General features: G+C 40.7%; 1 protein-coding gene across 3 annotated transcripts in view; it reads right to left on the reverse strand.

Moving 5' to 3' along the window:
- Window positions 1-384: 384 nt before the first annotated feature.
- The window catches only part of LOC115771785 (cation-independent mannose-6-phosphate receptor), a 31,436-nt gene continuing 6,474 nt past the window's right edge, over window positions 385-25,346 (reverse strand). Inside the window, exons 8-16 of one of the 3 annotated variants that reach the window (XM_030717654.1) lie at window positions 14,319-14,761; window positions 14,131-14,244; window positions 8,787-8,933; window positions 8,534-8,713; window positions 8,351-8,477; window positions 6,222-6,289; window positions 1,396-1,639; window positions 1,210-1,340; window positions 385-1,151 (exon numbers count right to left, since the gene is read on the reverse strand). In XM_030717654.1, the coding sequence (XP_030573514.1) occupies window positions 1,071-1,151; window positions 1,210-1,340; window positions 1,396-1,639; window positions 6,222-6,289; window positions 8,351-8,477; window positions 8,534-8,713; window positions 8,787-8,933; window positions 14,131-14,244; window positions 14,319-14,761 (1,535 nt within the window). In that variant the 3' untranslated portion in view covers window positions 385-1,070. Of the gene's footprint in view, window positions 1,152-1,209; window positions 1,341-1,395; window positions 1,640-6,221; window positions 6,290-8,350; window positions 8,478-8,533; window positions 8,714-8,786; window positions 8,934-12,718; window positions 13,154-14,130; window positions 14,245-14,318; window positions 14,762-25,346 lie in introns of those variants that run through there. The other 2 variants (XM_030717655.1, XM_030717656.1) reach the window with 2 other exon arrangements.

The raw sequence follows: 25,346 nt of genomic DNA on the forward strand, positions 1-25,346 counted from the left end.
TATATGCATTTGATGTTGGAAGAAGAGGGTTGGGGGTATCCCCTAGTCGGGAGCTTTCGACTAGAGCCTCTTACTTGTTTTTTCATCAATGTTTCCAAAACCTAGTTTTAGTGATTACTTCACCTTGTTACTTACCGTTCAGGACGTCAAATTTGTAAGATTTACAATTCGTCTATTCCGTTGGAGCTTAAGAAAAAGTGGTACCCAAGAAAGTTAAGCTTAGCGAAGAGCTTCATTCAGATAACTCTAATCCACAAGTACAATATCATAAAACAATGTCAAAAATATGTTTATATATTTATTTTTGCTTATGTTTTTCAAATTCTTTTTATACAGAGTATATATAGAATTACATACATTTATGTTGTTATTTAAATTGAATTATTTTACAGCCGGCTTAATAAACTAAAAAACAAAAGTAAAAACGTTATACAACAAAAAAAATTAAGTACACATCGCCCAGTCTCATACAATAAAACGACTAACAAAAAAATGGTGTCAAACATTTATCCGCAGTGTTGATTTTAAGATGTCGAATAAAAACCTGCAGTTGGATGTTCGAAACAGCAAAAGGGTTTGCTTACACATAACTAAAAGTAATGTTGCTTGGAAAAATACTTTAAGAGTTAAAAATCAATTGTCGCATGCAATTCTCTATTAGCAATTCGCTACATATATGTATATATGTATGTATATAGTAAAGTTTGTGGCTACGGGGCCTTATTGGGGTTTTGCCTTTACATATTTGAAGTGCAGGTATATAAAATATATAATATTGTTTAGGCATATACATTAATAGTTCCATTAAATTGGGTTTGTATGTTTGTCGTTGTCATCCAGACGTATTGTACATAAGTAAGTACATAATAGCTTTCATCAATACAATTCATTACTTGTCTACTATCAGTTTTTAATTCACAATCAGTTGCGTTTTCTGTCTTTGGTGTTGAACGTTCCTCACTTTGGGATTTCTCGTCTTTTTTTTTTTAATTTTAATTTTGTCTATGTCACTTGGTTAACTTTCTATAGCAATCAGTGCGTGCCACAGCCTCGTGACTCGGTGTAGCCTTCTAAAGTAGCATATCATCATCGCTTTCGGTAAACTCTCCATTCGGTTCCAGAAGCAAATTAGCCTCCTCATTCGAATGTACCTGCAATAGAATCATTGGTTGGACAATGGCAAAACAATTGCTGATTAGTAAATTATACCCTGGAATATCGCACCGCTGAGCCGCTGCGTCGGAAGAGTCGACGCACGCGCTGCCTTCGCGCCGGCGAGAAGGCAAACATTCCCACGCATGCCACAAAGAATGTCACCGACAAGATAATGCCCAGGATACCTGTTAATGTAATGATGTCAACTGCTGCTAAAGGATCTTGGCTAGCTGCACTTACTGCCCACGGAGGCCGTTGGGCTGGAAACAGCTGCCACTATTGGGAATGTTGCAGCAGTTGTTGCTGCTTCGGCTGGCTTACCCGTTGCCGTCGCCGGCGTGCTAGTGGTGGTGCTGCTAGTTGTTGTACTAGGGGTAGTCGTGGTGGTGGTGTGGTCTCCGGCATCCTGTGGCGGCACGCTGAGACCCAGAAACGAACAGATGCTCGGGGTGCGCTGCACATAAAGCAAACTACACTGTGTGTCCTGCAAACGAGAGTCTTGTAATTAGAAACTTTCTTCATTAAGTGCAAAGAAAAATAATAAATAACTAAATTGATATGGAGAAAAATACATAAATTTCAACCGAAAGGCAATTGCTCGACGCGCCGCGACACGCTCCCGCTCGACCCATTGCCGTTTACAAAAGCTCTGAAAATTGTAGCGCAACAACTGTTTGCAACTTGTTTGCGCGCCCACAGCCCCAAGTCCGGACTCCGATCCAACCCGGTCTGCCCAGCTCCATCTACAGGGTCGTTGTCGCACGCCATCCGTCCGGCTGCACGCTGCGTGTAACACTTTCGGCCAAAGACCATTTCCGGCGCGGCCAACAGGAGCAACAAGAACCAGAACATGGCAGCGGGAGAAACAGCAACGAGGCGCTGCAAATGTGCGCATAATTTAAAAACTTTTGCGGCGGCTGCAACTGGCAACTGCAAGTGGCAAAAACTCGCGTTGCACAACTTTGCCGGCGTCCCGGGTCGCGCACCCGGCCGTGGCGCCGCCCCAGACACGAACTACAAACATGTCGAGGACGACGCGCAGGACGACCGTAGACGCATTAAAAAGTTTTCAGCCATTTAAAATCCCATTTCATTGAATCGCTAATTTTCCGACAGCGTCGCTCCCGCTTCTGCAGACAAGTCCGCTTTTGCCTTTTGTTCCACTTGCCAGCTGGCCAAAAATAAGGACAACAAAAGCAACAAAAACAACAAAACTGTCGCCGTGTTTGTGTTCGTGTGTGTATGTTGATGCCTGTTTAGCGTGTGTTCTACGCAATTTGAACAACAATAGAAAGTTAAACAAACAACCGCAGTTTGGAGCTGACGGATAAAAATTGCTCAATGACCAACTGGGTACAATTGCTGACAAAAGTTTTTTTTTTGGGGCTTTCGGAATTGCATAAATTTCAATTTATATTCGAAATTATTTTACAAGCTGCTTAGCTTTGCTTATATTTTTTTAACTTAGTTTCTCATAGCGCAGTAGACCAAAAATAGTAAAGGGGTTTCTGCCGGTCTGGCAAGTCTAGGTCAAGACGTTGCGACTTGCCTGGCGTTGCCACACCGGAAACGGCACTAAACTATATTTAGTAGAATGTACTTAATTATAACAACTTTGCGGTTTAATTAAGTTTATTATTCAATATGCTAAGCATCGCTTTTAAATGGGATTCGTTAAGAAAATCAATTTGATCTGCATGAACACAAATGGCTTATTTTTGCTTAATTGTCAAATGGGAATTAACGAGCAGTTGCAACCTGTTTGCACACACGTAATTGAGCATGAAATGTATGTCAAACATGGGACAGACGGATAGACCCAGCGGAGCGAGCCCAAATGTCATTACGTGCACTTGGCAAAGAAATAAAATTAATAACACCTCGACGAAGTGTGTAATGCAATTAACCGCAATCAGACAAACACTCCCAACAGCTGCTGGCATGTGTGTGTGTATGTGCGTGTGTGTGTGTGTGTGTGTGTGTGTGTGTGGGAGGGGGCTGTGCAGTTCCCTAATACCAATCCATGTCCCATGGCCAGAATAGATCCATACCTCAGCTCAGTCCGGTGCGACTGCGTTCTGGTTGCCAACCGCTTGCAGCTATTTGTGCGCTGGTTTAAATTTGGGTCAATTGGTTTGTGCCACATGCGAGTGTTGCAACAAGCAACAACAAAGCGTCCCTACCATGTTTACATAGCAAATACAAAGAGAGAAGGAGAGGGAGGGGGGGAGGATAGAGAGCAAACAGAAATAAAAACAAAATAAAAATAACAACAGAGAAAGAGAGGGCCTATCACAAAATATACAGGCAAATATTTTCAATTGCTGACGGCGTCTCCTCTAGCAATTTGTGCGTAATGGACTACAACACTTATATGTGCGTACGCGTGTGTGTGTGTGCGTGCAAGCGTGCGTGTAAGAGCGAGATAGAAGGAAGGAGGGAGAGATCGTGTGTGTGTGTGTTTGCGTGTGTTTATTAAACCTCAAGCACTAATTGCTGCATTTTCGGCATTTCCCTGAAACAGGCCAATAAAGTTGCCAGCGCTGGACAGACCACTAATTACGAGCTGCTGCAAATTGACAATTTTTCAGCAACATGCGGTCGCCCCCTTCAAATACCTATATACCTAAGTAGTACAGGAACAGCAAAATCAATTAATAGATTGGAAAACACAAAACAAAACTGTAGCATACACAACAGCGCAAGGTTGAAGAGCAACCGACATTTAATTAGGGTATTCACAGGTGACATTTTTGAACAAAAAATATATGAATGTCTACATTGAAAAAGCTAGAATCTTATTGGAGAATATGTCATCCACATTATCTCAAATTAAATCTGGAATTATCAAAAGAAGTATTAACATCTCAAAGTGAAAATAAAAGCAATAAATCACAAAAATGCAGCAAATTTTGCAGAAAGTCAACGTTTTGAAGTGCTTTGGTGGTGTCCTAAAATAAATATTTGGTTTTACTCCAATGATGATACATCCAATTTGATACATAAACAAATTTAAAACGTAGAAATCAGTAAATAAATATAAGTTAAATACAATACATGCAGCAAAAGCTAAATAAAGGCTCAATAGACATTCAATGACAAATTGATTTGAAAACTATCAAATGAATTACTTACTCATTTAATATATTTAACTTATTTAATAGGCAAGTCGTTCATAACTAGCCTGAACAAGAAGACTTAAGTTCAATTAAGATACGCGCACAATAATTGAATTTTATGAGGCGTGCATTATGCTTGGGTGTAAAATATGCAACAGCTGCTGCTGCAATGACAGGGACAATTATTTGATAAACAAGAAGCAACAGCAAAGCTCAGGAATGAAGCTGACGCAGGGTCAACGCCAGTCAACGGCACACAAAGGCGTAATCAAAAGGCAACATAACTAACAAACAATGGCTCCGAGAGAAACTAGAGCTGAAAGCCGCTGCTGCAACTGCGATCTGTGGCAAGGGCCAAGACCCTAAGAAAGGGGCAACATGCTGAAGCTGTAGCAAGTCAGGCACGTGCATTTTGAGCTGCGATTGTTAAGCACAACAAAGGCTTGGGTCAAAACAATAGCACGCCTGGCGGCTAAAAGCAGCAGCAACAACAACAGCAACAACAACAACACCTTCTATGCAAAAGCAACAGACACCAAACAAGCACTAAAAAACCCTATCTTTCGCACACTGAGGATTAAATACTCTTGCGGACATATATATTATTAAACAAAACATAAGTATTGACCAACACTTACTTTTCGAGCGTTTCTTGTTATGAAGCTATATAATACAGAAAGGAGGAGGAGCTACAGGAGCTAATTTGGGAGAAGCATGGTAGAGCTCGTAATTGCCAATTTCGGTTGTGATATTTAAAAACCTTAAATGTTTTTCTGGCGACAACCGACCGTTCGTTCTTAAATGCTAGCTACATAATATAGTAATCCGATATGGCTGTTTTCGATATGTTTACCTTATCAAATGAAACAACAGTCCTATGCAGTTTCATGACAAATGCTTTTAAACTGAGAGACTAGAAAGAAGCGCTTCCTGGCTATAATATCGACTGTTAATACCGATCAAGACAATATACAATCGTAATGGGCCGGACATGTCGCCTTCTAAGCATTACATATTTCCATGGAACATAACAATGACGTACAAAAGGGTATAAAAAACGGTGGCTGGCAAGCCCAAAGGCTGCACAGGTTGGTAGGCAACATTCTTGCTGAAAAACAGCAGCAACAGCTAAGGCAACAACGGCGACAACAACAACAATTCGGAATGGCTGGCAAAACGGATTTGCCAAGTGGTAAGCAGAACAAAGGACACCTGCCACATTGTTTTTCGCCCAGTTGTGCCACGTTGTGCGGTCTTTTTCTGCATATTTCTTATAAATTTTTACTTTGAAGCAGCCGCGCACAGCTCCTGGCCAGACTTTGTCGAAGAAACTTGCTGCCTGTTGGCGCAGCTAGCAGCAGGCCATGGACTGCACATACATGCAAAAATGTGTGTTAAATCCACTTTGGGCTTTTCGGCTTGTTGCGTCTTCCATGTCAATTTAATGTGCTCTCCCTTTAGCGCACAAATGTATGCCACACTTTTCGCAAGAAAGGTTCCTGCGGCTCTTATCCACTTGTCTTGGAATTTGCCAAGTATTTAGCATGACATTTCCGAAATTAAGTAAGTTATTTGTGTTTTCTCATGTCCGCTTTCAAAAGCAAACCTAAATGTTGGAATCCCAAATGCTTAAACCTTATATATAAAAGGAAATATTATTTGAGTATATCGAACTTAAATGTCAAATCAATCTATCTACAAAAAAATTTTATTGCACAAGGAAAATAATAAAGTTGGTTTAAAAAAATTGCACTCTAAGTTTAAAACTGATCAAGTTAAACCAAAAAATGCTCATGTATCCAAAGTTATTATCACAATTATTTAAGAGAGCACTTAGCACAAATGTAGAAGCTGTAAATCTGGATCTTTACACAGCTCAGTAACGAGTTCTAATTAAGTCATTTTTTATTCAGATTTAACTTTTGTTTCAACAAGTTAGGTACTTACGTTGGTAATGCTGCTGGAACTCTCAGTTTGGTTGCTGCAAATAAAACGCATCTGGACATTCATCTTGCCTGCGATAAAAGTAAACAGAACACATTTTAAAGGTTTTAATTAGTTGAAACGAAGAAACAAAAATAAATATGAAAAAAAAAACGGAGACCCCAAACACAAACTTGACCCTAATAAAAAGTGATGAAAACCAGACAAACCCGTACTAAAACAAAGCGGCATTTTATTTTAATTGACCGACAAACAACGCAACACAACACAACACACTCAACTGGGGTATAGCACGAACAAGGACAACAACAACATTGCTTAAATGAATCCTTATCATATTCCAAATGCCTGGTCATAGAGCGAGAACTACGGCTTGGTTTGGGGCTGCTCTGTGCTGCAAAGTTATCACATAAAAGCCAAAAATAATTATCACTGGAGACGACAACAAAAGCCGCATGATATGAGTGGCAAGGGAGGCGAGGCGCAGGGAAACAGAGGGTTAGAATTTGTGGCTGCTGCTGTCGTTCAAATGCACAGCATGTCCAATGTTTGTGGGTGCGTTAGCCAGTGGGTGTGTGGGTGTGGATGAGTGTGTGTGGATGTGTGTCAGGCAAAATATGCACACCAGCAACTCTGTGGGACGCAAGGGGAGCCCAACTGTTTTGGGATTTCGGCTCAGACATACAGTCAACCAGGCAGCAGCTCCTCTTCAGCCCCCTTTAGCTGCTTGCATTTGTGTTGTGCATGTCGGTGAACATATTAAAATTGTCTGATCGCTTACAGATTGTCAACCACACACCCACCCACACACACACACACACACACACACACACACACACACACACACACACACACACACACGCGCACCCGAAATGGGTCGACAAAAAGAGTTTTATAATACTTAGTTGTATTCATTGTGTTGGGCTTTCAGCTGACTGCGGGAACGTGGTCATAATTAAATTGTCAGTTTTATTGCCCGTTGCCATAACAAACAAAAAGTTTTATTTAATAGTAAAGTTCTATTTTTAAGTCTCACACGCTAGTGCCAATAAAAATCATGACCATGCACAAAACACTCGACAAAAGTCTGAAATATTTTGTGTGTGGGCCTTTAAATATTCATGGCTTGAATGCAGCAGCAAAGGCAGACACATAAAAAAATGAAAGCATGAAAAAATATTGGTCTATTGGAATATACTGGACTGGGGGATACCCTCTACTCGCGTTTAAGGCTCGTCTGAAATCAAAGCTCTCACTTAACGAGCGAAGAGATATACATCAATACTTAATATCCATTGTTCTGCTTTTTGATATACGAAAACCTTCACCTATATTTTACATTCTATGTGATTGCTGGGAACATTCAGCCAACTATGGACTACATGACGAGCCCATAAATAGAAAAAGTTTCCTAGGTCAACGTTATTTTTGATGCTTAGCAAACATAAATTTATAAACTATATAGAATTATAACCTTTTTACCATTCACGTTATTTTTACAGGGTATAAAAGTGCTCGGACTTGCACGAAGATTATTTAACCACATTATCTCGTCGACAATTTAATTTTTTGTTCTTTTTTTTTTTTTGTTTTTTTTTTAGTCCTAAAGTTTTTTTCCGCCTATTCTGATAATTTCAAGTACTTTGCGTTTTTGTCGGCTGCAGGACATAAAAGGCTGTTAGATAACAGCAAAAAAGAAGACACGCAAAACAAAAAACAAAATGGCGACAAGCGCAGCGCGAAAAAGTGTCGCATTCGCTGCAATGGCGCCCAAAAGCAGGCAACGAAAAAATTGTGAAAAGCGCTTGACGTAGCGTGTGTGTATGTGTCGAGTGTGTAGAAGAAGGGTTATGGGGCGTAAGGGTTCACAGATAAGGAAAACGGAAGTGCATTGGGCTGAGCGCCAATTCTAATGCGATTTTGTCATTATCCAAAAGGAGCTCAAAGCAGCAGCAGCAGCTGCAATTGCGAAAAAAAGAGTGGCCAACAAAATGGCGTGCGGAAATGCGCGTGTTGCTCCAGCGGAAGTACAAGCGGACACGGAAACGGAAGCGGAAACGACAAGCGACAAGCAGCAACTCTTCAATAAGAACAAGAAACACTAATCGAATTAGCCTATAAGCTAGACTCACCCTCCTTGCCGCAGCCGGGCAGGTCGTGTGTGAAGAACAAGTTCACCAAATCCTGCGAGTAGTCCGTGTTGGCCTTGCGATCCAATCCGCATATGTTCACCTCCAGTTTACTTTTGTTGTAGTCGATCTAAGTAAGAGTTAGCTTAGTATCACAGCATATCAGGCAGTTGACCTCAAACTCACCTCAATCTTGCCGCCCTTTGTAAAGGAGGCATTCCTAACATTGTAACGCATGTTCAGCTCATCCTGCACAATCTCACATGTGTCCGCACTGAAGCTGCAGTCATGCGACGGACAAATAACACTCGTGTCCCAGTCAAAGTGATAGTTGCAGTCATCAATGAAAGTCAACACCGGCTGACCCTGCAATAATAAAAACAATCATAAGCCATTAACACAACTGCCGCAAATGCCGTCACATCATCTCGATACTTACGCGACCCGCGCGCATGTTGCACCTGAAGTGAACGCGTGTGGACAGTTGAATGGCCTTGTCGGTGGGGCAGGGATCACCTTTCACGTAGAGCAGCTCAGCGGTGGTGCGGTTGATGGCCGACATGCTAACCAGTGGAAAACCAAGACTCTGCAATCAGAAGACAAATATGTTGATAGGTAAAGACCAGAGAGTTATGAGCAAAAGACTTTAAACAGGTATGTCAGTTGATTGCTGTGCATGTCCATGTCTACTCATCGATGCAGCGTGTGGCCAAACACATGTCCGACTTTATAGCAGAGATTGCCGCAAATAACTAGAAATCTCTATCAGAGCCACGTTTACGTTCTTCGCGTTTGCCTTTGCCATTGCCCGCTGTCCAAGGCCAGAGCATTTGTTGTTTTTCCTATAGGACATGCGTTTGAGTGGCCCCATATATCGATGTGGACAATGTCACGATGAAACGATAAGCAGCCAAACGGATGGACAAAACGTTATGGCCCCTGGCAGCCAGTAACCCTGGGACAGTCAATGCAGCACAAACGACAACTTAATGGATGGCATTTTCCAGATATCAGTGGGGCCGCCGACAAAAGCTATATCAGCTGGTAAATTGTTGATAGCGGCCAGGTCAAAGGGTTTAAAAGTCACGCATAGAGATATCAAATAACAATAAACAAATGTTTTATTATAAAACAAATAAGAGCCGCAAAATCTAAATTGTGGCACGACTCACAAGTAAATTGTTTGCGGTGTAATAACAACACTTGCAATGCCTGCTTAAGCTGAGAGGAGCAGGATGCAATGTCCTTAGCAAGGCATTAGCTGTGCAAATTGCTCAATAATCGACCTTTTTGTCGCCTGTTCAATGACGCTGCGATTGCAACAGGCGTTGGCAGCGCCCACACTAGCAAAGCAAGCAGCACGCGCCAACTCCAAAACCCAAACCCCATTGTGCACCCTTCTGTTGCTGGCAAGCAGGCAGCTTAAACAGTGTCAGCAGCAGACAGTCAACGAGGCAGCCAGCTAGCCAGTCGGGGCATTCAACTGGCGACGTGCGCTTAATGTCCAAAGTGGAGCAGTTGCAGCACCATGGCAGCAGCCAGGGCAATGGCTGCCGCTCGAGTGGCACAAGATTTATGCCCCGGGTCAGCGTTGTCGATGGTGGCAAACGTTGCACATGTTGTCGTCTCATCTTAAACGTATTAGCCACTGGCGGGCAGACGGCACAAACTCATTTCGTATGCAGCTCAGGCAAGGTTTAAGCAGTTTGCTCTATTATTTATTGCTAACCGTTACGCTAGCTGCCAGTTTTTTGCTTGTGCCCTATCCTTCGTGCGCTCTCTGCTCCTGCCCATTGAAAATCCATTGAAAACTCAAAATCTGAACTAATGCGGCATCAGCAAACAACCAGCTGACAGCAGCAGCATTTAGGAATGTCCTTCAACAGGCAATGCTCATTAGCATTAGATATAGTTTGGTAGTAGGTTAGTTTTATACATATAGCATATATATTTATATATATATAAAATATGTATATAAAATATATATACATGATGAGCTGGCGCCAGCTTATCAGCTTAGCTGTAGACGGCAAGTTTTGAGGAACTTGCTGTTTCGAAATTTATTGAAAAACTTTCTTATCGTATTGGTACAAGCGAACGAGTGCTGTTTGTCTATGTTCCCTGGCCGCTTGTTTATATTTTCTTTCAAGTTTCGTAAACTTTTCGCTCAACAAAGAAAAACCGGAAAAGGGAAAGCATTGACCGGACCAAAAAAAAAAAAAAAACAAATAATAAGTAAAGCCAGCTTAATTGTTTGCAGATACCAAATAAATAAGTTGTAAAATAAAGATCTATTCAAAAAAAAAAAAAACATCAATAAAAACAGAAAACATACTAAGCAAAAACAAGAGCTCTTTATTTAGCGTTGCTAGACTAATAGCTACCCTTTTACCCAGCAGCCTTTGCAAGCATTCATATTTCACATACAATTTTTCAAAAACTCGGGTCAATATTACAATCTTTCTTATTTTCAGGTTTCAGAGGGACATACAAAAGAGTTTGCAAATCAAAGCTCACCGTTATATCTACAAAAAATAACAAATCGGGATAAAAGGAGCGGTATCCTAATAGTTAAATATTCTTTGATATCCTGGAGGTAGAATGGTTATGCCCCTTTACCTACATTCACTCAAAACTAGAATACCCTTACCGATTTTCAACGACAAGAAGGTATTACAAGTATGAACAACTAGCAAGAAAGCAAAGTCAAGTCGTTGCTGTGGAAAATCAGCTCCGCACAGAACTAAATGAAAACTTCAAGTCATGTGTGTGTCGTCGCATTTCGATTGCACTCTAATTGAAAGCACAGGACAACAACAAAAAATGATATAAGCAATAGATAGAAAAGTATTTGAGCACGAAATCAAACAGCAGCAGCAGAGTGCTTCTAAATCCGAAATGTGCTGTCTCAACAATTTCCAATGACTTTTTGCACACTTAATTGCTGCCCAGTTAGCTGATCAAACTTAAGTGCTTCATGCTGAGCAGGGTATAGAGTAGAACAGAAGTGGCCCGTTGTGTATTTGCTGCTAAAACTTCATTGAGTTGAAAACAAAAAAAAAAATAAATAAAAATAAAAGAAAAGTAAAAGCTTCAGCTCAAAAGCAATAAAGATTTGTGCAAGTTCAGCGTTTGGAGAGCTGAGAACTCGTAACTGAGCTGAACTGGCAGAGGACATGGCGAGCGTGAAGCATTAGCATCAAATGTCCTGTGGCGACACGCAGACCAAAGACATGGCTAGCCAAAAAGACGCCCAGAATTGTATTCCTGCTTGTGTGTGCTACACAATGGACAGCAGCATAATTTGCTTCGGCCGAAACAACAAAACAATGTCTGCTAAATTTAGCCAAAAATGTTTGACTAGCTTAAAGGTATTTCAGTATTTGCTGAGCAAATTCTACAAGTTCCAAACATAGTTCGACTTCGGCTATTTTTTTTTTTGTGCATTGCCCATTAACAGGTTGCATGCAACTTGGCAATGCAAGACACATGCCACGGCCAAATTTGCAGCGTTCGCTGAAGACGCTGCATGACAATGAGCTGCAGCAGAAGAAGCAGCAGAAGCAGTAGCGCATAGCACAGCGATTCGAACGCAGTGACAGTTAGAAAATCAAATGTGCCAAGTCAATGGGTCTCAAGGATATGGCTTAGGATGTGCAACTGGCAGCACATTAAAATATCTGCAAATGCCGGAGTGCAAATCCAATGAAGAAGAAGCACCAGCAACATCAGAGGCCAAACGACTTTCGACATTTGACAACTGTCAATGAGTGTGGGTGGCCGGGTGCTTGAAAGGGTTTGGTGTTTGGTTGCTTGAAGTAAAGAGTTGCCCGTTCAAGTGCGCGTCACCAGCTAGCAGCACATTTCCGTTTCCGCACACGAAATGCCGCTGAAAACGGAACATTTTCAGAATGCAAAACGTGGCGCAAATGTCAACAGCAGCAGCCACTCCCAGCGACTCCCAGCGACTTGCTGCGTATGCGAATGTGTGCCTGCTGTGCAAATAAAGCAATATAAATTTTAGAAAAATATATAACCATGGCTACGTTATTTCTAGGCCAGTGGCATGCAAACAAAACCGACGGCACTTTGCCCCAATCGACAACAGTCAACCCCACCCCGCCGCAGTCAATCTCTCCACTCTCACACACAACCCCCACGAACAGCCGGAAATGTTCTGCACAGCACGTCGCATGGGGCACACACGTTTCCCCATGCAGCGCACAACTCCAAGCCGGAGAACGGTTTGTGTATGGCGCAAGGGCGCATCCAACCACTGTGATGGCTGTTGGCCGCTAAAAGCTGTTTTTACAGTTTTATATGCATATATTTATTTGTATGTATACATATATGTATGGCTGTGTGTGCACATATTTTTACACCAGCGTCAACGCCATAGCCGCATTTTGCCATATCCTTCCGTTCCGTTCCGTTCCGTTGCTTTCTGCTATGTTACGTTCACAAATTTCGCGAGCCACGCAGCCGCACCGACACCCCTATCCCCGACAACCGGGCCCCGTCATTTGCAGCGCGTACGTGCTTATTTTTTTTAACAACTTGAACAATGTTTTTGCCTCAGGCATGTGATAAAAATTATGTTTTTGGGGGGAGAATTGCGGGCATTGCCTGTGGCATACGGCACGCATTCCATGTCGCTGGCAATGATTGGCTCGCTCAGACAGCGCAATATAATTCATATAATTATTGCATGAGAGAATCTCAACTTTGCGATCCAAAAGCAAGTGGCCCAAAAATTAATCGATGAAATAGCCGACAGTTTTGAGGTTTTAGCCTTAGGATTCAGGTCTAAAGAGTATGTTAAAATGGCTGGCGTTTTTTAAAATATATGTACTTTTTATAGAATTAAAGGTTGGTATATGGACATATTTATAAAGAATGCACATGGATACACGAGAAAATTAAGTTTTGAGGAATTCAACGTGCATAAAATTGAATGGAATTATTTAATTACACTAAAAACTATTAATCAGTAAACAGAGAGACAATAATTCAGAGCTAAACACATGCATGCGTATGCATATCTATTGATAATCTTGATATCGTAAGAGATCTAACTAAATCTGGGAAGCAAATTGCAGCACAAATTTTCAGCACATTCAGACATCTGTGTAGCACAAAAGCCCGACAATGTTGGCGAGCAATTTGTAGCCTGATCTGAAATCTCATTTCAAGCGAATTTCATTGCATACTTTTGTGGGCTTAAGTACTTATTTAAGCGCAGGCCAGCAGGACACCCAAGCACACACACACCCAAACACACACAGGGTGAAAGGGAGAGAGGAGGGACTCAGTTGGAAAATGGGCAAATGGGCGTGCTTACAATTTGTGGCATTAGGCAATTTTTAGGCACTGGCCTCAGTCAGCTCCAATAGCTGTCAACGGCAGGCGGGCGGCGACGGAGTCGGTTGCGCCGCTTAATGAAGTAACCAAATCCACTGGTCACTCACTGGTGCCTAGTGGCCACTGAGTAAAGAGCGGCTGTCGGCAACCGTAGGGCGTAGTCTGGCTTAGCAATTGGATTTGCTGCATATTTAATGCATGAATGGCGACACAAATTTTTTGGGCATTTGGCCAAACGGCTTAATGTGCAAATTGAAGCATTTAGCATGAACTAATGTGCTTATGAGTCGCAAAAATATTCAACCGAAATTGGCGCCAATTACGAACAAAGTACAGCGCGCATACACACGCACACTCACGAACAGCAACACATACGCTCGAGCTGAGCCTTAAGCTTATAAGCCGCTTTGGATGGTACTTACCTGCTCCTCCTCGGGCGCACCAGCTGCCGACATTTTGGCCATGCAGGCACCTGAACCGCCGGCGCAGCCTAATTGGTATTTCGGCACTAATGGACGGCACACATTCAAAAAGAACTGTAAAGACAAAGGGAAAAGGCAACTAGTTAGATAGCAGCTGCACCTATGGGAAATCAGCGGTCGGCACTCACCTTCGTGTTTTTGGGCAAGTGCTGCTGCTGCTTGGCCGGCAGCTCGACCCGAGCCTCATAATTCTCATTGGCGTTAATCAAGGGGGTTAGGTCGACCACTTCTTCGCCACCGCTACCGGTGCCATCCTCCGAGTGCTCTACATAGACCTTAACTTTGCATCTAATCTGCTGTTGGCAGGCGTGCTGAGTCTGGTATTGAATTAACAACTGACAATTGGAGTCCTCAATTATTTGTACAGCATCGATGCTGGCGCCGGTTCCATTGTCCTTCGTTGCATTGTTTGCACAAACAAATTCGATTTTTGTGGACCAGCGCCGGCTGCCGTTCCCGCAGTTAACGCCATCCTCGTACAGCAAATACGGCGACCCGCTCTGATTGAAACGCAAATGCGAATTGAAGTTGCCCAGGCCATAGGTCGCGCCATTCTCTTCATAACAGGCGCCTGCAAGTGCACAAGTAAAACCAAGTGAGTCCCAGCCTGTGTTAGACATATGCACAAAAACTCTGACAAGTGCCGCGCCAACGCGTCAACTGCGCACAACAAACCGCCACTCGCTCTACCCCCTTCCTCCGCCATCACAAAACGAAATGTCAGCCAAATGGAGCCGTTGCCATACAAGCATCGTCCATCAGCCGATCAAAGGCAAAATTAATTGTTGCTCTTGTTTCGCCATCTATCGAGTTCGCTTTTCTTATCAACTGCCATTGACTTTAGGCCAGCTCAAACTGTGCTCTAAGTGAAGCCTTTGACAAATGCTAAATGACCCTCAGTGCGCGGATGGATGCACAGGCGTCTCTATACTGAATTATTTACTGTATGTGCTCCATAAACGTTATATAATAAAAAATATAATTGAAAACTAAATCAAGACTGGATAAATCGAAAAAGATTTTATCCAATTCGATTTAAAATCGTTTAAAGAGATCTCTCTAATAATTGAATGGTTCAACAAATAATTATATAAATTTATATTATATGCTTATGACAAACCTCCACCGTTGATCTTGGCGAGATTATATCGCGCGGAAAAAAATCTTAAAAACTGTTTATTTATAATACATGTTTCAACTGTATAAAGTTTTTATTCGTAAGGAAATATAAAAACTATAAAATCCTATTTAGTCGCCTTGCCTATTTATTTATTTATTAAAGCCTCATTCTGTATAAATAGATAAACTCAGTTGGTTATCCGACTTATTTTAGTGTAAATAAAGTCGAAGCATAATAAACGTGGTAGTTTGAATATTAAAAATATACTTATAGGTAAGGCATTCTTACAATTCCAAGATAACGTTTTGTTCACCCTTTTTCAATTACTTTCAGCACCAAATTGCGTTTCTCCTCCAAGAACATCATTCAGATTGCCCGATTTTGATTGCAACGCGTCTAGTGGACAGCATTGTGATTGGGATTTGACTGGAATATGGTAATTTCACTCAACCACACTCTCTCCCTTTCCATCTATCACATTGATGCTCCTGGCTATCTTTCCATTTGTCTATTTTTGTACTTTATTGCACATGCTACAACAGGAAACGAACAGGAACAACAACAGAATCTGTTTGATTTCGTTGGCTTTTTGATTTGGCCACACAGGTTGACCCCCTCCCGACTCAACTGAACAAAAATCCGATTGAAGTGGTTTTTTCCCTCGAATTGAAAAGAAATCGACTGTCAACTAAATTGATAAATGAGAGTTTCGTAGAAGCGTGACAATACTTATACAAGCATCTGTGCATCCTGATGATGTTTGCGTGTGTGTGTGTTTGCCTGTGTATCCTATAGAAACATGCAATTGAGCCTTGCAGAGCAAATGAAAGCGAGTGAAACGAACCAACTGATGCTATCAACTCATGACCACCTTTTGGCTTTGAAATCATTTCCGTGCCAAGATTAGCTGTGAATATAAATCTGCTCTTCAAAAAAAAAATAAATAAATAAATAAAAGAAGAGAGAATAAATGGTTCTGCTACAAACCACTCACAAATTCAATTGCAATGCAATCACAGCTCGGGCAGCGCCCATGGGCGATCACAAAATGTGTAACCACAAGCCAAGGCCGAAGCAAAAATGAAAACAATCATATTGGTCAATTCGCTTGAAATTGTATGAAAGGGTTAACTATAAGCAGGGCCTAGACAAAGCAGAACTTGTGGCGTTCATGAGGTAATAAATTTAAGAGTTGATATCATATACATATATACATACTATATACATATTGCATTAACATTGACAGGGCAAGAAAAAAGAGGAGAACAAAAACGAAACGACACTCTAGCAAATTGAATTTCAATAAAAAAACAGTGAAGAAAACTCCAAGAAAAGGGCTCAAAATATTGGCCAGCAAGACCAAAACAAACAAGAGGTTCTAGTCGGGAGCTCCCGACTAGGGGATACCCTGATCCCTCTTCTTCCAACATCAAATGCATATATATATTCTATTTTAGAAGCTATATGTCAAGTTTGGTGACTCTAGTTCTTATTATTTACCAAAATTGCCCAAAAAACAGGATATCGATATCGATTTTTATCGATTGCTTGTAAACGGAGTAAGTTATCGATTATCGGAAAAAAACTCGATCTGCGCGGGAGCTAGGAGCATCTACATCTAAAATTTCAAGCTCTAGCTAGTCTCTAGCTCTTATAGGTTCTGAGATCCTTGCGTTCATACATACGGACGGACGGACAGACAGACGGACATGGCTAGATCGACTCAGCTATTTATGCTGATCAAGAATATATATACTTTATGGGGTCGGAGTTGCTTCCTTCTGCCTGTTACATACATTTGGCTTTCGCACAAATACAATATACCCTTATACCCATTTTTAATGGGTTCAGGGTATAAAAATCCAAACTTTGATTTGACCGAGATATACCCATGTCTATATACGAATCTTGGGGTAAGATTTGGACTTGAATTTCGACTAAAAATCGATGTTCAGATTTGAATGCCAGATTAATCTAGAGGGAAAACCATGAAGAAAAAGCCAAACTTCGTGAAAATCGGATGAGATTTGACCGAGTTATGGGGGTGGTAATTTTTGACCCATGTCTATTTACGAATCTTGGGGTAAGATTTGGACATGAATTTCGACCAAAAAATCGGTGTCGAGATTTGAATGCCAGATTAATCTAGAGGGAAAACCATGAAGAAAAAGACAAACTTCGAGTAAATCGGATGAGATTTGACCGAGTTATGGGGGTGGTAATTTTTGACCCATGTCTATATACGAATCTTGGGGTAAGATTTGGACATGCATTTCGACTAAAAAATCGGTGCTCCGATTTGAATGCCAGATTAATCTAGAGGGAAAACCATGAAGAAAAAGCCAAACTTCGTGAAAATCGGATGAGATTTGACCGAGTTATGGGGGTGGTAATTTTTGACCCATGTCTATATACGAATCTTGGGGTAAGATTTGGACATGCATTTCGACCAAAAAATCGGTGTCGAGATTTGAATGCCAGATTAATCTAGGTGGAAAACCATGAAGAAAAAGCCAAACTTCGAGTAAATCGGATGAGATTTGACCGAGTTATGGGGGTGGTAATTTTTGACCCATGTCTATATACGAATCTTGGGGTAAGATTTGGACATGCATTTCGACTAAAAAATCGGTGTTCCGATTTGAATGCCAGATTAATCAAGAGGGAAAACCATGAAGAAAAAGCCAAACTTCGTGAAAGTCGGATGAGATTTGACCGAGTTATGGGGGTGGTAATTTTTTACCCATGTCTATATACGAATCTTGGGGTAAGATTTGGACATGAATTTCGACTAAAAAATCGGTGTTCAGATTTGAATGCCAGATTAATCTAGAGGGAAAGCCATGAAGAAAACGCCAAACTTCGTTAAAATCGGATGAGATTTGGCCGAGTTATGGGGGTGGTAAATTTTGACCCATGTCTATATACGAATCTTGGGGTAAGATTTGGACATGCATTTCGACTAAAAAATGGGTGTTCCGATTTGAACGCCAGATTAATCTAGAGGGAAAACCATGAAGAAAAAGCCAAACTTCGTGAAAATCGGATGAGATTTGACCGAGTTATGGGGGTGGTAATTTTTGACCCATGTCTATATACGAATCTTGGGGTAAGATTTGGACATGAATTTCGACCAAAAAATCGGTGTCGAGATTTGAATGCCACATTAATCAAGAGGGAAAACCATGAAGAAAAAGCCAAACTTCGTGAAAATCGGATGAGATTTGACCGAGTTATGGGGGTGGTAATTTTTGACCCATGTCTATATACGAATCTTGGGGTAAGATTTGGACATGAATTTCGACCAAAAAATCGGTGTCGAGATTTGAATGCCACATTAATCAAGAGGGAAAACCATGAAGAAAAAGCCAAACTTCGTGAAAATCTGATGAGATTTGACCGAGTTATGGGGGTGGTAATTTTTGACCCATGTCTATATACGAATCTTGGGGTAAGATTTGGACATGAATTTCGACCAGAAATCGGTGTCGAGATTTGAATGCCAGATTAATCTAGTGGAAAAACCATGAAGAAAAAGCCTAACTTCGTGAAAATCGGATGAGATTTGACCGAGTTATGGGGGTGGTAATTTTTGACCCATGTCTATATACGAATCTTGGGGTAAGATTTGGACATGAATTTCGACCAAAAAATCGGTGTCGAGATTTGAATGCCACATTAATCAAGAGGGAAAACCATGAAGAAAAAGCCAAACTTCGTGAAAATCGGATGAGATTTGACCGAGTTATGGGGGTGGTAATTTTTGACCCATGTCTATATACGAATCTTGGGGTAAGATTTGGACATGAATTTCGACTAAAAAATCGGTGTTCAGATTTGGGGTGGTAATTTTTGACCCATGTCTATATACGAATCTTGGGGTAAGATTTGGACATGCATTTCGACCAAAAAATCGGTGTCGAGATTTGAATGCCAGATTAATCTAGGTGGAAAACCATGAAGAAAAAGCCAAACTTCGAGTAAATCGGATGAGATTTGACCGAGTTATGGGGGTGGTAATTTTTGACCCATGTCTATATACGAATCTTGGGGTAAGATTTGCACATGCACTTCGACTAAAAAATCGGTGTTCCGATTTGAATGCCAGATTAATCAAGAGGGAAAACCATGAAGAAAAAGCCAAACTTCGTGAAAGTCGGATGAGATTTGACCGAGTTATGGGGGTGGTAATTTTTTACCCATGTCTATCTACGAATCTTGGGGTAAGATTTGGACATGAATTTCGACTAAAAAATCGGTGTTCAGATTTGAATGCCAGATTAATCTAGAGGGAAAGCCATGAAGAAAACGCCAAACTTCGTTAAAATCGGATGAGATTTGGCCGAGTTATGAGGGTGGTAAATTTTGACCCATGTCTATATACGAATCTTGGGGTAAGATTTGTACATGCATTTCGACGAAAAAATCGGTGTTCAGATTTGAATGCCAGATTAATCTAGGGGAAAAACCATGAAGAAAAAGCCAAACTTCGTGAAAATCGGATGAGATTTGACCGAGTTATGGGGGTGGTAATTTTTGACCCATGTCTATATACGAATCTTGGGGTAAGATTTGGACATGAATTTCGACCAAAAAATCGGTGTCGAGATTTGAATGCCACATTAATCAAGAGGGAAATCATGAAGAAAAAGCCATACTTCGTGAAAATCGGATGAGATTTGACCGAGTTATGGGGGTGGTAATTTTTGACCCATGTCTATATACGAATCTTGGGGTAAGATTTGGACATGAATTTCGACTAAAAAATCGGTGTTCAGATTTGAATGCCAGATTAATCTAGAGGGAAAGCCATGAAGAAAACGCAAAACTTCGTTAAAATCGGATGAGATTTGGCCGAGTTATGGGGGTGGTAAATTTTGACCCATGTCTATATACGAATCTTGGGGTAAGATTTGGACATGCATTTCGACTAAAAAATCGGTGTTCAGATTTGAATGCCAGATTAATCTAGTGGAAAAACCATGAAGAAAAAGCCAAACTTCGTGAAAATCGGATGAGATTTGACCGAGTTATGGGGGGTGGTAATTTTTGATCCATGTCTATATACGAATCTTGGGGTAAGATTTGGACATGCATTTCGACTAAAAAATGGGTGTTCCGATTTGAACGCCAGATTAATCTAGAGGGAAAACCATGAAGAAAAAGCCAAACTTCGTGAAAATCGGATGAGATTTGACCGAGTTATGGGGGTGGTAATTTTTGACCCATGTCTATATACGAATCTTGGGGTAAGATTTGGACATGAATTTCGACCAGAAATCGGTGTCGAGATTTGAATGCCAGATTAATCTAGTGGAAAAACCATGAAGAAAAAGCCAAACTTCGTGAAAATCGGATGAGATTTGACCGAGTTATGGGGGTGGTAATTTTTGACCCATGTCTATATACGAATCTTGGGGTAAGATTTGGACATGAATTTCGACCAAAAAATCGGTGTCGAGATTTGAATGCCACATTAATCAAGAGGGAAAACCATGAAGAAAAAGCCAAACTTCGTGAAAATCGGATGAGATTTGACCGAGTTATGGGGGTGGTAATTTTTGACCCATGTCTATATACGAATCTTGGGGTAAGATTTGGACATGAATTTCGACTAAAAAATCGGTGTTCAGATTTGAATGCCAGATTAATCTAGCCATGAAGAAAACGCCAAACTTCGTTAAAATCGGATGAGATTTGGCCGAGTTATGGGGGTGGTAAATTTTGACCCATGTCTATATACGAATCTTGGGGTAAGATTTGTACATACATTTCGACGAAAAAATCGGTGTTCAGATTTGAATGCCAGATTAATCTAGGGGAAAAACCATGAAGAAAAAGCCAAACTTCGTTAAAATCGGATGAGATTTGACCGAGTTATGGGGGTGGTAATTTTTGACCCATGTCTATATACGAATCTTGGGGTAAGATTTGGACATGAATTTCGACCAAAAAATCGGTGTCGAGATTTGAATGCCACATTAATCAAGAGGGAAATCATGAAGAAAAAGCCATACGTCGTGAAAATCGGATGAGATTTGACCGAGTTATGGGGGTGGTAATTTTTGACCCATGTCTATATACGAATCTTGGGGTAAGATTTGGACATGAATTTCGACTAAAAAATCGGTGTTCAGATTTGAATGCCAGATTAATCTAGAGGGAAAGCCATGAAGAAAACGCAAAACTTCGTGAAAATCGGATGAGATTTGGCCGAGTTATGGGGGTGGTAAATTTTGACCCATGTCTATATACGAATCTTGGGGTAAGATTTGGACATGCATTTCGACTAAAAAATCGGTGTTCAGATTTGAATGCCAGATTAATCTAGTGGAAAAACCATGAAGAAAAAGCCAAACTTCGTGAAAATCGGATGAGATTTGACCGAGTTATGGGGGGTGGTAATTTTTGATCCATGTCTATATACGAATCTTGGGGTAAGATTTGGACATGCATTTCGACTAAAAAATGGGTGTTCCGATTTGAACGCCAGATTAATCTAGAGGGAAAACCATGAAGAAAAAGCCAAACTTCGTGAAAATCGGATGAGATTTGACCGAGTTATGGGGGTGGTAATTTTTGACCCATGTCTATATACGAATCTTGGGGTAAGATTTGGACATGAATTTCGACCAGAAATCGGTGTCGAGATTTGAATGCCAGATTAATCTAGTGGAAAAACCATGAAGAAAAAGCCAAACTTCGTGAAAATCGGATGAGATTTGACCGAGTTATGGGGGTGGTAATTTTTGACCCATGTCTATATACGAATCTTGGGGTAAGATTTGGACATGAATTTCGACCAAAAAATCGGTGTCGAGATTTGAATGCCACATTAATCAAGAGGGAAAACCATGAAGAAAAAGCCAAACTTCGTGAAAATCGGATGAGATTTGACCGAGTTATGGGGGTGGTAATTTTTGACCCATGTCTATATACGAATCTTGGGGTAAGATTTGGACATGAATTTCGACTAAAAAATCGGTGTTCAGATTTGAATGCCAGATTAATCTAGCCATGAAGAAAACGCCAAACTTCGTTAAAATCGGATGAGATTTGGCCGAGTTATGGGGGTGGTAAATTTTGACCCATGTCTATATACGAATCTTGGGGTAAGATTTGGACATGCATTTCGACTAAAAAATCGGTGTTCAGATTTGAATGCCAGATTAATCTAGTGGAAAAACCATGAAGAAAAAGCCAAACTTCGTGAAAATCGGATGAGATTTGACCGAGTTATGGGGGTGGTAATTTTTGACCCATGTCTATATACGAATCTTGGGGTAAGATTTGGACATGAATTTCGACGAAAAAATCGGTGTTCAGATTTGAATGCCAGATTAATCTAGAGGTAAAGCCATGAAGAAAAAGCCAAACTTCGAGTAAATCGGATGAGATTCGACCGAGTTATGGGGGGTGGTAATTTTTGATCCATGTCTATATACGAATCTTGGGGTAAGATTTGGACATGCATTTCGACTAAAAAATCGGTGTTCCGATTTGAATGCCAGATTAATCTAGAGGGAAAGCCATGAAGAAAACGCCAAACTTCGTGAAAATCGGATGAGATTTGACCGAGTTATGGGGGTGGTAATTTTTGACCCATGTCTATATACGAATCTTGGGGTAAGATTTGGACATGAATTTCGACCAAAAAATCGGTGTCGAGATTTGAATGCCACATTAATCAAGAGGGAAAACCATGAAGAAAAAGCCAAACTTCGTGAAAATCTGATGAGATTTGACCGAGTTATGGGGGTGGTAATTTTTGACCCATGTCTATATACGAATCTTGGGGTAAGATTTGGACATGAATTTTGACTAAAAAATCGGTGTTCAGATTTGAATGCCAGATTATTCTAGAGGGAAAGCCATGAAGAAAACGCCAAACTTCGTTAAAATCGGATGAGATTTGGCCGAGTTATGGGGGTGGTAAATTTTGACCCATGTCTATATACGAACCTTGGGGTAAGATTTGGACATGCATTTCGACTAAAAAATCGGTTTTCAGATTTGAATGCCAGATTAATCTAGGTGGAAAACCATGAAGAAAAAGCCAAACTTCGTGAAAATCGGATGAGATTTGACCGAGTTATGGGAGTGGCAATTTTTTACCCATGACTAGGTACGAATCTTGGGGTAAGATTTGGACATGCATTTCGACTAAAAAATCGGTGCTCAGATTTGAATGCCAGATTAATCTAGTGGAAAAACCATGAAGAAAAAGCCAAACTTCGTGAAAATCGGATGAGATTTGACCGAGTTATGGGGGTGGTAATTTTTGACCCATGTCTATATACGAATCTTGGGGTAAGATTTGGACATGAATTTCGACCAAAAAATCGGTGTTCCGATTTGAATGCCACATTAATCTAGAGGGAAAACCATGAAGAAAAAGCCAAACTTCGTGAAAATCGGATGAGATTTGACCGAGTTATGGGGGTGGTAATTTTTGACCCATGTCTATATACGAATCTTGGGGTAAGATTTGGACATGAATTTCGACCAAAAAATCGGTGTCGAGATTTGAATGCCACATTAATCAAGAGGGAAAACCATGAAGAAAAAGCCAAACTTCGTGAAAATCTGATGAGATTTGACCGAGTTATGGGGGTGGTAATTTTTGACCCATGTCTATATACGAATCTTGGGGTAAGATTTGGACATGAATTTTGACTAAAAAATCGGTGTTCAGATTTGAATGCCAGATTATTCTAGAGGGAAAGCCATGAAGAAAAAGCCAAACTTCGTTAAAATCGGATGAGATTTGGCCGAGTTATGGGGGTGGTAAATTTTGACCCATGTCTATATACGAACCTTGGGGTAAGATTTGGACATGCATTTCGACTAAAAAATCGGTTTTCAGATTTGAATGCCAGATTAATCTAGGTGGAAAACCATGAAGAAAAAGCCAAACTTCGTGAAAATCGGATGAGATTTGACCGAGTTATGGGAGTGGCAATTTTTTACCCATGTCTATATACGAATCTTGGGGTAAGATTTGGACATGAATTTCGACCAAAAAATCGGTGCTCAGATTTGAATGCCAGATTAATCTAGTGGAAAAACCATGAAGAAAAAGCCAAACTTCGTGAAAATCGGATGAGATTTGACCGAGTTATGGGGGTGGTAATTTTTGACCCATGTCTATATACGAATCTTGGGGTAAGATTTGGACATGAATTTCGACCAAAAAATCGGTGTCGAGATTTGAATGCCACATTAATCTAGAGGGAAAACCATGAAGAAAAAGCCAAACTTCGAGTAAATCGGATGAGATTTGACCGAGTTGTGGGGGGTGGTAATTTTTGATCCATGTCTATATACGAATCTTGGGGTAAGATTTGGACATGCATTTCGACTAAAAAATCGGTGTTCCGATTTGAATGCTAGATTAATCTAGAGGGAAAACCATGAAGAAAAAGCCAAACTTCGTGAAAATCGGATGAGATTTGACCGAGTTATGGGGGTGGTAATTTTTGACCCATGTCTATATACGAATCTTGGGGTAAGATTTGGACATGAATTTCGACCAAAAATCGGTGTCGAGATTTGAATGCCACATTAATCTAGAGGGAAAACCATGAAGAAAAAGCCAAACTTCGTGTAAATCGGATGAGATTTGACCGAGTTATGGGGGTGGTAATTTTTGACCCAAGGTATATACGAATCTTGGTAAGATTTGGACATGAATTTCGACAAAAAAATCGGTGTTCAGATTTGAATGCCAGATTAATCTAGAGGGAAAGCCATGAAGAAAACGCCAAACTTCGTTAAAATCGGATGAGATTTGGCCGAGTTATGGGGGTGGTAAATTTTGACCCATGTCTATATACGAATCTTGGGGTAAGATTTGGAAATGCATTTCGACTAAAAAATCGGTGTTCAGATTTGAATGCCAGATTAATCTAGATGGAAAACCATGAAGAAAAAGCCAAACTTCATGAAAATCGGATGAGATTTGACCGAGTTATGGGGGTGGTAATTTTTGACCCATGTCTATATACGAATCTTGGGGTAAGATTTGGACATGAAT

Source organism: Drosophila novamexicana, unplaced genomic scaffold (genome assembly GCF_003285875.2).
Source record: "Drosophila novamexicana strain 15010-1031.04,08,12 unplaced genomic scaffold, DnovRS2.1 tig00000108-arrow-pilon, whole genome shotgun sequence".
Classification (NCBI taxonomy): domain Eukaryota; kingdom Metazoa; phylum Arthropoda; class Insecta; order Diptera; family Drosophilidae; genus Drosophila; species Drosophila novamexicana.